Below are 17,958 nucleotides of genomic sequence, written 5' to 3' on the forward strand. Positions count from 1 at the left end.
ACCCAATTGTTGTAGTTAAAAGAACTTTAACGACATAAATAGATATTCATCAAAAGTTGCCATATGATTAAATGCCAACCTGTCCTGAAGTGGTAAAAATCATTCTTATTCCACACATTGTTTTGTGGGCTGTGCCTTAGACACAAACAGATTCACTCATTTAATATATTGGTTGACTTTCCATTGTATGTAAAGCGTTGTGTATATTTAGTGGTGAGCAAGGGGGAAGGAGCCTAGTGGGCGCTTAGAAAATCATTAAGCAGACGTAAAAGTAATTACAACACGCGAACTGCTTTAAAGGAAGCAAATGGGATGCCGAGGTATAAATCAAGGGCTGAGGATGGTAGAAGGGTACCTGTTTGGATGAGTGGTCTGGGGCAAGTTTATTGGAATAAAACATATGTAACCTAAGAAGTCAGTCATGGAAAGAGCCAGAACATTTCAGGCAGAGAAACAGTATGTTCCAAAGTCTGATGGCGGTGGGATGCTCAGAAGTAGTGCTATATATTATTGATTTCCAACAAAGGTAGCAAGACCATTCAATAGGGAAAGAGTAGTATCTTTTAACAAATGATGGTGGGAGGAAAAGAATGAAATTGTTCCCCTACCTCACACCATATACAAAAATGAACTCAAAATGTTCAGTGACCTAAATGGAAGAATTAAAACTGTAAACTCTTAGAAGAACACATGGGGATATGGTAATGAATTCTGAGATATAACACCAAAAGCATGAGCAACGAAAGAAAAAAAAGATTAAATTAGACACTATCGAAATTAAAAATGTTTGTGCATGAAAGAACACTATCAAAAAAGTAAAAAGATAGCCTGAAGAATGAGAGTAATATTTGTAACCCATACATCTAATAAGGGCCAAGTATTCAGAATATACAAATAAATCTTACCACTCAACAACGAAAGGACAAACAGCCCCAATTTGAAAATTGGCGAAGGATTTGAGTAGACATTTAAAAAGACATTTCTCTGAAGAAAATATACAAGTCGCCAACAAACACATGAAAAAATGCTCAGTATTATTAATTATTAGGGGAATAAAAATGAAAACCAGAAAGACAACACTTCATACCCACTAGGCTACAATCAAAAAGCAAAAAGCAAGTTTTGGTGAGGATGTAGAGAATGTGAAACCTTCACATATCCTGGTGGGAATATAGGATTGTGTAGCCACTGTGCAAACAGTCTGGCCGTTCCTCACAATGGTAAGTAGAGAATTACCATATGGCCCAGCGGTTCCACTCTTAGGTATGTACCCGAGAACTGAAAACAGCGATTCAAGAGTGTTCATAGCAGCACTATTTCCATTAGCCAAAAGGTGGAAACAATCCTAAAGTCCATCAAATGGATAGAAAAAATATGATTCATATGTATATATGAATATTATTCAGCCATAAAAGGAATGAAGCACTGAAATATGCTATAGCATATGACTGCCTAATGAGTATAGGGTTTCTTTTGGGGTGATGAAAATATTTTGGAACTTGATATAAGTGGTAGTTGCACAAAATTGCGAGTGTACTAAATGCCACTGAATTGTTAAAGTGCCTAATTTTATGTTCTGTGGATTCCACCTCAATTTTTAAAGCCTTATAGGAAAAGAGCTAGCGATGTTTGAGACACTGTCCATGTGGTTGGAGCACAGAAAGCTTAAAAACAAGAAATATTCTATGAGGTTTGATGAGTGAGCAGGGACTAAGCTAAAAAGAGTCTTTTAAACTAAGGTTAGGAATTTGGGCATACAACCAGAACGTATAAGTCCTTATGATCTCAAAAACACTTCAAACACCGAGATTCCATTATTATAATTGTCAGTAAAGATTCCTATAGTCAGTGAATTATAGTTTTTAATATTCAGGTGAAGTCTTATTATAGCAGACTCTGTTAGGGTAAAAATTGGTATAATAAAGTAATTTTTAAACAAAGTATCTTATTTCAAAATATATGTTGGACAAACAATTTTAATTCATCATAAGTAAATGAATTGTTTCTAGAAGGTTTTAACTTCTAAAACTTGTTGATTGAACTTGTAACACTGGAAGAACTTCCTCTCGACAATATGGTCCTCTGATTATTACAATTTTTTATATAAAGCTATGTAACCTAGGGTGACAAATGTTAAGGATCTTGCAAATTGTCACATTTTTCATAGTACTTTGACTCTGCTAGAGTTTTATTTTTTAAATAATGGGAAACACTCATTATACTTATATGTTTATTCATATTCAAAAAATAAAATTTTAGATTTTTGTATTTCAGGAAAAAATGTAGCATTATGGGAGTAACATTGATGATCTTGTTAAGGTTTCATTCTGACATTTATTTTTTGGTCTTGGGCAAATCCTACAACCTCTCTGAACCTCAGCTTCCATATGCCAAGTGGGCATAACCAGATACAGTGTATGGTTCTGCATGAGGTCTTGGTTTGGACAGACGAGCTTTAAAGTACATTTTTGGTTAGCTGGGAAAAAAAGTATTAGTGGATGAGATAAAATTTTAAAGAGATTGGAAAATGGAACTTACTGACTAAAATGCAGGTTATAGAATGTAGGTATAGTATAGTCTCATTTTGGTAAAAAAAAAAAAAAAAAAAAAAAGCTATGTAGATTTGTGTATTTCTTTATCCATCTATTCATCCACCCATTTATCTATAAAAGATATAGAAGATGTAAAGTTTTAACTTACTTGCCTGTTTGTATTTTCTAATTTTCAGCAAGGCACATGGGCTGCTACAATAGTTAAAAAGTTACTTAAAAATAGAAGAAATGTAATTATTTGATTATTTTCAAACAGAACAGGCAGTCTAGATTTCTGAGCTGTTGGTAGTCACATTAGTACTCACAAGGGGCTGCCATTGGTTTTCGAGTTTCCTGGTTTAATTCAGTGACTTCTGAACATACTGGTTACTAGCTGATATGTTCTTCGCTCATGTGATTGCTCCATTATCTTTTGTAGAGGCATTTAGAAGTCCAGTATTTCGACACGGAACAGATAAGAACGGCTTCAGCTTGGGTTTCAGTAAAAATATGCGACAAGTTTTTGGTGATGAGAAGAAGTACTGGTTGCTACCCATTTTTTCAAGGTATTTTGTTGTGAAAATTTTCAGGTTTTAAATGAATGAAAGTAATTCCACAAAGGCTCTCTATTATTCTGGACAGGAACTCCTGTTTTTTAAAGTATTATTTTATGATTCACTATTGTATCAATGTGGAAATCAATGAACTCATCATCTCCCTAAACATACTGTATTGAACCCCGTGTCTGACACACATTTTGTCTATAATATAACTATGTTCTGTTCGCAGACATCAGCACTTTAACAGAGTTTCACTGTTGTCTCTTTTATTGCTCAATTGTAAGTTTTTATTTTAATTATAGTCTAGGTGATGGCTGCTCCTTTCCAACTTGCCTTGTTAACCAAGATCCTGAACAACCATCTACTCCTGCAGGACTGAATTCAACACCTAAAAAGTAATCCCATATTTATTTCTCTATTTTACTTCTGAATAATGCATTTTATTCTCATGTATCCTCTGGGTATATATTTCTTAGAAAAAGTTAAGAACATAAGGTAATATACTACTGTACAATTGGAATGAGGGAAGGGGGAAAGTATTGGGAGCTTCAATTATACTTGTAAAATTCTGTGACTAATCTGGGTGGTGGGGAAGCAGGTGTTGATTCTCTTAAACATTTTGGTTGACTGAAATATGTTATAATTCTTTAAAATATAGTGCTTAAAAGAAAAATATGTAAGTCCAAATTAGCTTCCCTAGTGATCAGGTGAGCAGGTCCAGGGTCAGCTTTCCCTCTGACCCTCCAGGTCCTTCCCCTAAGGTAACTGATACAAAGAGATCAGAAAACTACCCTGGCTCGGGCCTTTGGAGATCAAAGGCAATGCCAGACCCCCTGCTTGGCAGTTTCATTCGCAAGTGCACCATATTCTCAGTGCCCTTCCAGGACCTCTTAGGCGTTAGCCGAGCCATTTCTGTGGAGAGACAACGGGAGAGGTCCTGGATGGGTATTGTCCGGAGACTTGTGCCCCTGCTCTCTCTCTTTGGTTCCAGTCTGTCAAGAACTTGAGGAAGACCTGAGATTTGATTCTGACTTTTCTACTGACTAGCAAAAGGCAGAACTACGTAAACATTTAAAATGCTATGCATAGATGAATGTTCAAGTTTTAAACATGAATTTTTATATCGTTAAGACAGCAAATAACCAGAACAGGAACAGAATCATAGATATGGAGATCACTTGGAGGGTTAAGCTGGGAGGGGGAAGGGGGGTAATGGGGGAAAAGGTGCAGGGATCAAGAAGCATAATCAGTAGGTACAAAATAGACGGGGGGATGTTAAGAACAGTATAGGAAATGGAAAAGCCAAAGAGCTTATATGCATAACCCATGGACATGAACTGAAGGGGTATTGCTGGAGGGAATGGGGTACCCAGTGGAGGGGGCAAAGGGAGAAAAATTGGAATAACCATAATAGTATAATCAATAAAATATATTTAATATGTATATAATTAAAAATAAAAATAAAATATTTTAAGAAGATAGTTATTTGAATATGACCATAATCTAAATTTTTAATGAAATCCTATAGCAGAATGATAACCAAATAGCATTCTTGGTTAAATTTTAGAGCTTCTTTTTAGTTGCCAGAATGCCTTGTACACAGCACCTGCTCCTACCCTCTCCCTGTTGCTAACAGCGCTTTCTCCTGTGGAGACTGGCATGGCCCCAGCATGATCCTGGTGGCCATTCCAAATTATTTTCAGTTGTCAGAAGATGAGACCTATTTGCCACCCCACCCTTAGATGGAACAGTGGATAGACCAGACACTATCAGTTGACGAGGAGGCCATTTTCCTGTGTTTCACAGGGACATAAAAGGCACCTGAGTCTTACTGGGTCATGCCCTCTGACTTTTGGCTTGAAAATTCCACAGAGCTAAATGTTAATGGTTTTTCTTACACCTTGGTGCAGAAAAATCTAGTTTTAGTAAGTTATTTCTCAGGTTTTCATAGCCTTTATAAACTTTAACAGTAGTTGTCAGTAACATTTTTTGTCTTTGTAGTTGAAGACTATTTGGAATTTAGAGACATCTCTCCCACTCAGCGTGCCTTGGGTATTGAGAGAAATCCCCATTCTGGCACTGTTGCCCAGCGAGGTGATCTTGAAGAGGTCAAGCACCAAGCCTTCTCCTCCTTTACTCTAAATGCTGAGACTGGATTTTGTCAGATAAAGTCTCTTCTACAGAAGTTTGTAATTTCCCCCGATTAGCCCATATAAAACTTCCGTGGTTAACTCTGGTATCTCCTCTGTGCTCCAGAGTTGGATAGCTGCTTGTCTACTCACCTTTGCCACTTAAATGTCTAAGGGTCATCCCCAGCTGAACAGGTGCAAAGTCCTCTCGATTCCAGCCACCCACACCCTCACGCCCACACTAGACCTGACGCTCCTCCATTCTTCCATCTATGAGTCAGTTTTCGTGACCTCCGTTCTCCCAGGTGCTCAGGCCAGGAACTCTGGAGTTGTTCTAGATTCCTGTCTATGGTGGCCTTAGTTAGTCCATTTGCAAGCTTGTCAGATTCACCCTCAGAATCTGTCTGTATCATTTTTCACATGAATTGTTTCACTCCCTTCCTGGCTGATCTTCCCAATTCCATTTTTTGCCCTACGCTAGTCTACTCTCCAGGAAGAAGCCAGCGTGATCCCTTTAAAACTTAAATCAGATGTTGCCATTCTTCTGCTTGAAAACCTCCATTGAGTTCCCATCTTACTCAGAACAAAGGCTAACGAGGGTCCTTCCCTTGCCCTATGGATAGGTGCCCAGCACCTCTCCAATGTCAGCCCATTCCACGTCACTGTCACTGCCAGTCAGACAGATCTTGGCTGCTCCTCAGATTTACCAAGCATGGCCCTTATTTAGTGTCTTTGTACTTGCTAATTCCTCTTCCTAAATGTTCTTCCTCCAGAATTCTGAGCGGTCTGTGCCTTCTCTTCATTCACTTCCGACTCAGGTGTAACTTCACAATAGAGGCCGTCTTTGAAAAACCTTTGTAAAATAGTAACCTACCTGCTCCAGCACTTCCTCTGTACACTGTCTTTTTTTTTTTTTTTGACATAACTTGTATTGTCACCTGACTTGTTATCTATTTCTTTCTTTATTATTTTCCTCAATTGCAATGAAATGTCCATGAGATAAAGGACTTCATTCATCGGTGTAATAAGTATGCAGTGAGTGAATATCATTGAATGAATAGATGCTCCAAGGAGTCCCTCAATGCTGTACCTGGCATATGGCCTCTTTTCTGAGGAATAATAAGAATTAGAGTAAAAGATTTCTCATATGAATGGGAGATGATTTTTTTTAAGACTTACCTTCAAAATTTTAATAAAGGTATGTTAAGGCTGTGCAAAATTGAAATATTTTCAAATTTTAGATGTGAGGCAATTACTGAGGTGCAAAAGCATATCCTTTAAAAAGTAACAGCTAAACTGAAATATGCGAAATTACTCTTGGAAGAATTTTAAGTAGTTTTTTTATCTTTCAAACATTATTATAATTAGTACCTCAGGGTATTCTAAAGTAATAGCTTCTATGCCAATAATAGTTTCTATGCCAATAGTTTTTTTCTATCTAACTGAAATGTTATTTTAATTTATGTATATGTTTTATTTTTTCATACCGTCCAATGTGTTGATATGTGGCATGTCTACTTAAATTTTAAAACTTAAGTTTTTCATATAAGACTCTTCATTTTCCCCAATTAAACACCAGGTTTGTAAGATCTGTTAATGTCAGATGTTCTCGACACTCCTGTAAGGCGATGCTCAAATTTGTTGTTTCAGTCTTAGAGAAGATAGAAGATTCTTTGTTCAAGACCAGTTAGGCCACTTTAGAAACACTGGGCCAGTTGTTCCTCAAACTTGCCTTTCTACTATTTCCTTCATTTTATTTTTTTCCATATCCACATACCACTTAAAAATAATTATTTCTTTAATATGAGTATATTTATTTAAATTAGCATGGAGATTTATTTTTACACAAAACTACATATCGCTGCCATAAATGAGAAATTAGTATAATTTGTCATAGAATATAACTAAAAATAAAATTGATAATAAAATACTGTTAGGTCTAACTAGATTAGATTCTCTTACCTGCTAAAGTCTGAGGCTGAGTCCGAGTCTTGGCAGTAACAATGGAGATTTGCCAGAGTTAAAAATTGTGATCTTATTGCAATCAGAACACTTTTCTCATCACGAGTCAGTGCAATGGAGTTGTTCCGTATTCCTCACATTCTCTTGGGTAACTTCTGTTGTACAATTGCCTTGCCCCACAAGTGGCTTGAGTTCCATACTTTGAGAAACACCTTAATACTGGCAAGAGTTAATGTAATGATTGTGATGATGACTATTATTATTCAGTCCTGAAAACCATCAATTCCCTGCAAAGCCATTGAGAGAGTCCCAGAGCCACCTTCTTACCGATTCTCAGTCTTGGACAGAGAGCAGCACAAACCCGGGAAAAGACAAAGCTGGTAAGGCTGTGCCTGTTTGGCTTTTGGATATATTTTATTTTTAAAATGTTACAATAGTGAAAAAATGTTTATTATATTGCCTATAGGAATTTCCTTGTTTTGGAGTCAGACTTCCAGGGTAAATTTAGAATTATTTTCAGGAACTTCTGTTTGTGAACCACTTTGATGAATGTCTCTTAGTTTTGGAAAATCATTTTGTGAAAGATCTTCATTGTTTTTGTTTCCATTTAAGAACCGAATCTTTATTACTGCATATTAAGTGATAGAAGTAAACTCAAACAATGTTTTTTAATGGAAAAATGTGATTAACTCAGACAAAAGGTTGAAAAATATCTGCTGTAAAGGACCAAATTATGCAGTCTTTTAAAAGATTTCTGTCCAATTAAAAATGTGGAAGTAATGTGCTTGCATAATTACCATAATGTTAGCTACCTGTAATTTGTTCGTATTTCTCTTGTTACTGTTGTTGATCTCAATCTTTTGATTACTTCTTTATTGGCAAGGAACAAGCAAGGTTTTAAAGACAGACAGACAGACCTGATTTCAAATCCCAATTTGGGCACCTAATTAGTATGTGATATTTGTAAGGTTACCTAACCTCATGGTCTTAGCTTCCTTATCTTGAAAATACTAGCTATTTCTTGGGGTTGGGAAGGATTAAACAAAACAGTGTGATCAAACATGCAGGTGTAAGTTAAATATGTGGGTTAAATATGTAAGTTAAATAAGTGCAAAACCAGACACCCACCATTGAGACACTGTTAGCCAGAAAGTCATCGGGTTGACTGAATTCAATCCCTTCTTTTTCATGTCTAGTCTTTTCTTCAAACTCTCTCCTAGTGGTGCTTAACTTTGGCTCGCTGCACTTTATTGACTGGTTTATTTGAAATCTCTTTGGTATTTAGTAATGGCAAAAGACAAATGGTTTGTCCTGATAAAAAATTCTAAGGCCATTATTTAACATATTATTAGTCATATTCTCCTAAAATATCAGCTTACTTTAAAAGGTCTTGTTCTGAAAGAATATTCAGAGTGGGAAAAGGGTTTTCAGTTATTTGTATGGAAAATGATACCATAATTAGCAAATAAAAATACGAGAATGAACTGTTTTGCATCCTCCCAGCTGTAAACCCATTTTCACCACCCTTCCGTACATCCCCTCAGAATATCCCCAGCATCTGAGTGTTCATAATTTGGTCTCACTTCATCCGCACACATGCCATTGCATTTCCGCTCTATAGGTAGGACTAGGCATCACCTCAACAAACCTTTGATGATACCTAGCTGCACTTTGAGTTCATCAGCTTCCTTGAGGGCTGGAGAGACAGAGAGCTCTTTCTTTCAGAGAGGATTCGTGGCTCATCTTATAGGCCTCTGGTAGCATAGAAATGATCTTCTGGTTTTTAACGTACTGTAAGTGATTTGGCATGTTGGATTAATTTTTCTGTTACTTTGATGGATGAGAAACTAAGTTTAAAGGCTGATGTAAAAATAGAAACGTGAGAAAGATGAGAAAGGGCTCAGAGAATAGTTTGCCGACAATGATTAGGCTGATGAAGAATTAGGTTGATGATATGGGAAGTGCCAGGTTCAATGTACTTTCATTTTTGTGTTCACACACTGTTTCCTCAGGCATCTATCTCTACTTTCAAAATGTTTGAGGTTTTCTTTGGCGCGAGGGGGGAGGGGGGAGTGGTTGTGAGCGACACTGTATGTTTATATGTTTATATGACATCTTATTTATAAACACCCAGGCTTGTACAAGGCACGTTTGTAAGTATATGGGGGACTTCATGGATGAATGAACAAGTCTCTGCCTGTTTGTTCAAAAGCAACCAGAAATGCTCATTTATGTTCTTCCTTAAAGGTATGAGCAATCCTGCACTGACCATGGAGAATGAGACCTAACTTGCCAAACGAAATAAATTCATTCTTTAAGAAAGTGAGTTAAGTTTTTCCTTTATTGTTATTTTTTATATTTTTAACACTTTTCTCTTAGGGCAAATTGTTTCCACAAGCATTATTATTTATTTCTCAGAGATTCAAATTAAATCAATGCCTAAGCTGACCCTGGGGATTGCAATAATAGAGCTGGAGACCCCCAGACATGGACCTAGATTCAGTATTTGCTAGTATTTAGGTTAACCTGATAAAAAACGAAAAATAAGTGGATGAACAAAATTCATTTATAGTAATACAGTCGATGGCAGGATGTATCCTAAAATATTGAAGCTTACATGACAATTCTCTTGTCATGGTACAATTTAAAAAAAAAATGTTTTCTAGCCTTCAGGATATACGGAGGTCATGTCCTTGACCCTCCATTAGCAGAATCTCACCAGGTCTGAGTCCAAACTAATGATATCTTGTTAGCGAAAACCTTTTCATCCCTGGTTTTGGTCTTGGTAGGACCCCAGAGCGTGTGCCACTCTTAAAATAACAGGTGTTCCAAATCACTTTCTTTAAACCATGATTTTTAAAAATCAGTACTTCAAAGTCAGTTTCTTTAGTATGAAACCTATTTATAAGCCTGCAGTCAATAGGAAAATATAATCAAAAGCCCCTTTGGAGCAAGGCATAAATATCTAAAATATACACCAATAAACACAAATATAAAGGGTTGACCATTAAAGTTGTGAAGACAACTCTGTATTTGCAAGACTTCAATCTAGAGAACTAACACCTGAGAGAAGCAGGCAGTAGCGTCTAAAACAAAATCATTTGTGGCAGAACACTTCATGGATCTCTAAGAGGTTTTTTTTTTTTAAATTTGTGTGTTCTTTAACCCATTTTAATCCTCCAAATCTGTTTCTTAAAAAAAAAGAATTTGTTGTAAATTCTTTTCGTTACCATTTATCCACCTCATAACCCCTCCCCCTGCAGTCACCACACTATTGTCCCCGTCCAGGAGTCCTCTTTCCTTTCTACTCCATCCCTCCACCTCCCCAACCTGCCCCGCCCAGAGCTGCCATCTGCTCTCCATTGGAGTCTGTCTCTGTTTCGCCTGCTAGTTCAGTTTGTTCATCAGATTCCACCTAGGAGGGAAATCAGATGGTATGGTAAGTGGCTTATCTCACTCCCCACAGTGCTCTCCAGGTCCATCCGTGCTGTCACAAAGGGTAAAAGTTTTCTTCCTTTTTATGGCCCAGTAGTAGTCCACGGTGGCAATGTCCCATAGCTGTTTTATCCACTCATCTACTGATGGGCACCTGGGCTGCAATCAACAAACCACAAATGCTGGCGAGGACGTGGAGAAAGGGGAACCCTAGTGCACTGTTGGTGGGAACGCAGACTGGTGCAGCCACTGTGGAAAGCAGTATGGAGCTACCTCAAAAAAATTACATATTTTCAAATTTGTTTTGTTTTGGTTTATGGGTAGCTTTTTAATAACAGCAAAATACTCATCTGGCAAGTTGCCTCGTGGCTGTTTTGGTTTTGGATGGCGCACATGACGGTATAGTAGATCAGATTAATTATAGCTATGGTTAGGGTAGTGAAAATGTAATCTGCAAAGAGACAATATTAAATTCCTGGAAATAGTTCTTAAAAGGTAACTATGAATAAACAAATATGAATTACTAACCAATACAACAAATAAATATTTTACAGAACAAAGCATGTAAAGTTTCTCAGAATTTTTTTTTATTTTTAGTATTTTGAATTATTAGTGATAATCGCATTGTTTGAGGTTACATGTTAAATACTTTACAAGTTCACATAGTAATGTCATGTCCTGCAGACATCCCAGGATTTTGACACAAGACCAGTGTTGCATTTGTTCATCATTATTCTCAACACTTTGCACAGTGCCAGGCACATAGTAGGTTCTAAATAAACATTTTTTGTAAATAGGTGATAAAATAACATCGTTAACATTAAAGATCTCACAAAATATGATTTTGCACATTTGAATCTAAGAAACTGCCATAATAACCAAATGGCAGCATGAATCGGCTTCACTGACTTTTTTAAAGTGATTATCTGATGTAATGTTTTTCATTCTATTGATAGAACTAGTGACAGCAAAATGTTATTTTTAAAAATTGAATTTCCCTAAAGTAGCTAATATTCCAAAGTTTTAAAAAGTTTTTAATAGTTTTTCTGCTTTACATCTCATGCTTGCCATTGATTGAATGCACTTTTATATTGCACATTATTACCTGATATAGACATGCTTCATTTAATTATATTACTAAATGATACCTTCATAATCTGTTCTTTTTGAACTACATTAGTAAATGATCTGTGGCCTTTTAATAAAATAATTCTTAGCATATGTCCCAGATACTTATGTGCCTAGACCCATAGTACTGCTAAAGTGTAGATTAAATTTAGCCTATCCAACCTTCCCTCTTATAAATTATTTTTTAAAAACGCTGTGCTTTATGTACATGAAATTTTGAACTTATTTTCCTAAGTCCTCCTTCTAACTCTCTTGTCACTCCTAAATGCCTTGTGACCTTAGACAGATGCAGAATAACAGAAGAGCCCTACCACTCAAGTTGAGGTTCCAAACCTCTCACTGGCCTCCCCTGAGAGCTTAATAGAAATGCAGAATTTTGGACCTTACTCTAGTCCTACTGAATCAGAATCTGCATCTTCTGCATTCCAGCAAGATCCTCTGTTCTTGTATACGCACATTGTAGTTTCAGAAGCACTGATGTAGAGGTCTATATTGTAGAACACATCTACTGAGCCTTCTAATATAGAAAACATTTAATTTTGAACAGGGATGTTACTGCAACCAACAAATGAGGTGTTCGTTGAATGAATGATTTGGTAGTTTATAGCTTTTTAAAAAAACAGTTTACACAACAGTTTCATGTTTTCTGTTTTTCATTTCAAGGTATCGGGGCTGTAGGTGGACGGAAGAGGCTCCCCACAGAAAGGCACTGTTGGCCAGTCGCTCCCATTTCCCTTCGGCTGGATGTGCAGAACGTGAAATTGATGAATTCTCTCCCAGCTGCGGCTGAAAACCTCACATTTTTAATTCAAGATGCAGATTGTTTCAGCTAACACAGAGTCCTGTTAAATGTTAAAAATAATTATGGTTTATGAATCAAGGGCAAAAATATCTTCTATTGAGTAAATTCATGGGCCAGTTTTCACCCAAATAATTGGGTAGCACAGTTTATTACAATTCTGAGCCAGAAAACTAAGATGAAGATACTAAGATTTAAAAGATTTCCAGTCATATTATAAGACTTATTCGTAAAACCTGTTAGTTACCTATGAAAAGGTGGAGGTAGCCACACTTCTTTGTTTATTCTTTCTGATGCAAATCCAGCTTCAGACTGAGTGAATTCTTTATGAATTCCAAATGACGCACAGCTGAAGAGCTCCATCCATTTTTCGCTAGACTTTAATCTAGCTTTTGTTCCCTGCTAGGAAATAAGTCTGATCATTGAAGCCCGAGCTCACTGATAAGCAATTGGCTAGGAAATTTTTGTCAGAATGAATACATTTCTATTACATCTGAAATATATTTTTCATCTCTTCTAATCTTCTTAAATTGGGGAAAAATCTATACTAACAATTATGAAAATTGGTTTATTTTATGATATTCTTTAGTGAGTATGGCTTTTTAATTTTTTTAAATTTTTTTCCTTTGAACATAGCAAAAATACTGAATTTCAGTTAAGAATTCCTGATGGGTCAATAGATTAATCCTTCATTTATATTAATTTTTGTGTCCTCTCATCAAAACTATGACAGTTAACTATATAGTTCCTCATCTACTAAGATTAACTGATGCAATTCATCGAAAATTATATACTTTTTGGAAATTTAGTTCAACATAACTATATGGAGTGCTGTTTAGAAACTGATAAACTGAAGTGGTGTGTTTGTTGATGCCAAAATGGTAGGCTTCAGTAAATATACTAAAAAGCTCTTGTGCCTTGTATGCACTATTTTTAAAAAAGTGTTATTTACTTTTTTAATTTGTTGGAATGTAAGTTTTGTAAATGTTCATGATTAGGATAAGCTGTGAACATTTTTTTTTTTTTTTTGGTACTGATTTTACTAATTTAAAGCAGATCACATTTTAAAACTACACAGCTGAAGAACTGGTATTTAATCAAAGAGAAAATGGTATTAAGCTTTTCAAAATCTAAGTTAGACAAAAATTCAACACAGAAGGCCAGAGGATAATGGAGTAATAACAGACCCTTATAATTGCTCATACTTGCTAAAAATACCGTTTCATATTAAAGGAGTTAATGAAGAAACAATATCAGCCCAGTCCATTTTATAGATACCTGAGTGCAATTATTTGAAGAGTAAGGTGACAGTTGTTTTTCAGATTGTTTAAAGCTACATATTTTAATCTGACAATCTGCTTCAAGAAATTTCATAAGGTATATTTTTATTTTTAAGTTTAAGCATTTTGTTGATCATCACTTTTCATTACCTAAAGTGCCAGGTTGGAACCTATCGCTACTACTAGAAGTCTTAAGGACAACAGCACCACATGATGTATTAAGAATTATATGCAGCCAGATATTTTTCAAAGCACAGTACTATAGCTGTTTTTACTGGGTCAGGATTGTTAGGTGTTCCCCCTTTTCAAACTAACTAGAAGTTAGGGGGAAAAAGAGAGATTTTTACCTTGCTAGAGTACTGTTAACCTTTTCCCCCTTCAGGTCTTTCATGTAATTATTGATATACGTAAGTCAATACACGTTAGATTCAGATTTGAAAACATTTCTAAAAATAAAATATTTTCATTAAGTTGTAATGGTTCCCTTTTTGTTTCATACAGTGAATAATCTTTAATGGGTTTTTTTTTATTTGGAGGGGTTATAGTTTGAGGGGTTATAATTTGGGGAGATGACAGATCTTATTAGGTATGCAGTATAAATTTTACTTGAGGGAATAAAGCAGCATCAAATAGACCTACATTTTGTACATACTTATAAAATGTACCTGTTAGTTAACTCTTTGCCATTGTTCAGTGAAAGATGGTTTTTTTCAAAGATAAAGAAAACTTGCATCTAAATACAGTGATGAGACATTCAAAGATGTGCTTATCACAGCTCCCTCCTGTTATATACTGTAATAAAGTCTGGTTGGTCACCTTTCTTAGTTGTCTATATGAAGTTGCCTTGCCACTGACGGTCTGAATTGCTTTACAGATACACTTGCTCTAATAGTCTCCCAGAGCTAGCTACTATCGGCAAAACCCATGCCTACAACCTGGTTGTAACATAGGTCTCTTGAGAATTGTATGGCAGGATGAGGTAATGACTCATTAGTACGATAGCTAAATGATTCTGAGGACAATGGAAATGGACGATAAAATTTGAGTACACTAATCAACGGACAAGTACCGGAAATACGGCGGATGTTCGACAAAACTGCCTTCACTAGGAACATCAAACACAAAGGATTTGTAAACCATGTTCATGAAAATTTAAGCTAGTAATTATGTGGTTCATGCTCAAAAGACCCGGTGAAAAAACTGTTAACTCCATTATATTGTAAACTAGCAAATTTTCCTTATTTTGATATACATGCAAACTTGCTGAGCTGATTTTGAGGTTATACAGTACACTTTGGTATACGCATCACATTATGAAATATTTACTTGTTAAGGTGATAGTGCTAATAATGGTATGAATTTTTTAAAAAACCAAACATAGAGGAACCACATAAATGGTAAATGCAGTAAATTCACTTGCCTGTAAACCCAGAGGGTATTCATCACACCTACCCGGAGACTGACTACAAGTTCTAACCTGCTAACATTTTGTCCACAGTGACACCTTCGGACTATGGGTTTGCACAAATAACATCTCTAGGCAAGATCCTTATGTAGAAAACAACTTCTCTCCTTTTCCACATACTTAGCCAGTTTTGAATGTATTTCCTCTTACATGTGGAAGCAGACCACGTTATACACCTTAAATGTTATTCTTTTGCATAGGTGCCACTAGAATTTTTTTAAACCTCGTCTTGGTAAAAATTCAGATTCTAACTTCCATGGACATTTGAGCAATCTGATCAGGTCACTTATTAAAGGCATTAAACACATGCTAACATTCAAGTTTTTGATTTTAAAACTAAGCCATCCATCTGTTCCCCCTCTATTTCCTTTAGAATTACCGAAGAACCTGACTTTTTGTTACAGAACACAGGAAACTGTGTCATACTTTATAATGGTCCAGACCGCGCACTTTCCTTTTCTCTTTGCCATGATGGATTTGTTATTCTCTCATAGAGTTGTATCCAGCGGACATCACTGAAGGGATGAATTCCAGTAGGCTTGTTTCAGAGGAGCTTCTGTGGATCAAAATTAGGAACGTGAATTATCTCCCAACACAGCAGGAAGCTCTGAAATAGATGTTTTTTCTATGTGCACACGAGAGGATACAAGTAAAGATGCTTTGCCAAAATGCAATCTAGGTTAACTAAGAGCCCAATTTCTGACACCCTGTAATTGTTCTTACACCAACAGAAAGTTTAGATGAGTGGGCAATGCCAAGAGACTTAGTATCACTTGCAGTCCTTTCTCACTGAAGTCACAGCAAACACAAAACTGGTGACAAATGCCCAACGATAGATCTTTGATGTTCTTGTTCATAGCCAGTATTCCGTATTTCTATACTGTTAAGTTTACATTTGGGGGCAAGACATAAGATTACTCATCTGTTGACTGACTTCTGAGTTCTAATTAAACCAAGGGGGCTTTGATAAGTGATTTTAGATTCTGGTTTATGCTACATAAAGGAACTCATTGCTCATTAAGGAAAGAGTACCATTTCATGATTTATGTTGCATCTTCCAGGGAAGGTTTAACACTTTAAGGAGCTCAATGATAATACTTAATAGTTTGACAGATCAAAGGTGCTTAATTATATTGAGGAAAAAACAATTTGCTAAAGCAGAATTCTGTTGATACTGGATTAAAGAACTGATACCATTGAAAGCTTCGGTTTTTTTATTCAGCTGTTGCCAGAGTTCAGATTTCATGTCTTTCTATCAGTATGTGCAGTCTCCTAAAGCCTAGTATTAAAAACATCTTAAATGAGCTAATCAAACGTTTGTGTTCAAGTTGAGTATTAAAGGCAATCTTAAATACATAACTAATCCTAGTATAACATGCAAATGTGTTTTGAAGTTCTTTGAACACTACACATAGGCAGGAAGTAGATGATGTAAATGACTCCCAGAACAATCATAATCAACTGAAGGAAAATCTATATAGATATAGTTAAATCATTATTTTATTTACTCTTTCTACATGATCTTTGCAGAAATAAAAAAACGCCAGCTAGTGATGAACAATGTTAATTCTGGTTTAGAAGAAAACAAAGGTGTGATACAGTGAACCGGGTCCCTGCCAAACCCAAACACCTACTACATTTTCACAAGTTTTTAAATGTTACCAGCTAAACGTTTTCCTGCTCCATGCGTATTTTTACCATTAGTTGTATCAGGTCTTAGTAGGTTCCACTTCAGGTTGTACTGACTTGCTAGCTCAACTTCTTGAAAATACCCTGTAGTTGTTCCACAAAGACTATTAATACAATAGGAACTAATTCTTCAGTCACTTCAAACTAGGCACTGACTTCTCAAATAAGAGCTGGACAGTACTTACTCACTAGGGGCCAAGGAAAAACAATCATTTGTTTTATAATTAACTGTTGATTTTGTGAACACTGTCCTCACTCTTCAACTGTTCCCACCAAAAGGCTAGTTTTATTTTCTCCAGATACCTTTCTTCGGGCTACTGCATTGCCGTAACTGATAGAACTCACATTGGTAAGTGGCTTTGTTTGGCTAACAGCTGGGCCACTTGCGAAGGTACTCTGGTCACAGCCGCATTTTCATTTTTTGTTTGTGAAGAAATGCTGTGATGAGTTATTCTAAGACTTCTACTTCTCCTGAATATTAACGTTCCCATGAGTTGGGAATATTGCAATGAGACGTTAGCCTGGTTAGGTCAACATATGTTGTATGTTTTAGCACTTAGTGTCATTGCATGAGAACACAGTATTTTACATCATTTCACGAGTCAATCCGTACTTCAACATGCCTTAAAAGCACACCGTTCAAAGTGCGCTTTTCTTAAGACACAATGGCTAGGAATTGGTGACCGAAAGAGTAATAAAATATCGTAGTACACTCCAGATGCTGTCAGGTCCTGTACACCCGTTGCTCTTTTGTAGTCCTGGATACAAAGTAGAAATGTGAAGAGAATGCCACGGGCAGTTTCTGCAGCAGCTGCTCCACGCCCCCACCGCAGTGCAGCGTGGTCACAGCAAGTGACTGAGTGTGGCTGCATCCCGACAAAACTATTTATGGACACTAAAATTTAAACTTCACATGACTTTCACGTGTAAGAAAGTATTAATTTTCTTCCCAGCCATCTGAATACTGTAAAGCCTGTTCT

The 17,958-nt window shown here is 36.3% G+C and overlaps 1 protein-coding gene across 2 annotated transcripts in view; it reads left to right on the forward strand.

Moving 5' to 3' along the window:
* ZDHHC2 (zDHHC palmitoyltransferase 2) overlaps window positions 1–14,644 on the forward strand; it is a 48,336-nt gene extending 33,692 nt beyond the window's left edge. The window contains exons 9-13 of one of the 2 annotated variants that reach the window (XM_090258374.1): window positions 2,971–3,097; window positions 3,394–3,486; window positions 7,450–7,562; window positions 9,430–9,504; window positions 12,409–12,473. In XM_090258374.1, the coding sequence (XP_090114500.1) occupies window positions 2,971–3,097; window positions 3,394–3,486; window positions 7,450–7,562; window positions 9,430–9,470 (374 nt within the window). In that variant the 3' untranslated portion in view covers window positions 9,471–9,504; window positions 12,409–12,473. Of the gene's footprint in view, window positions 1–2,970; window positions 3,098–3,393; window positions 3,487–7,449; window positions 7,563–9,429; window positions 9,505–12,408 lie in introns of both variants that reach the window. The other variant, XM_090258373.1, reaches the window with a different exon arrangement.
* The last annotated feature ends 3,314 nt before the right edge of the window (window positions 14,645–17,958 follow it).

Source organism: Furipterus horrens, unplaced genomic scaffold, assembly GCF_987537825.1.
Source record: "Furipterus horrens unplaced genomic scaffold, mFurHor1.1.pri manual_scaffold_12, whole genome shotgun sequence".
In the NCBI taxonomy this organism is placed as follows: Eukaryota; Metazoa; Chordata; class Mammalia; order Chiroptera; family Furipteridae; genus Furipterus; species Furipterus horrens.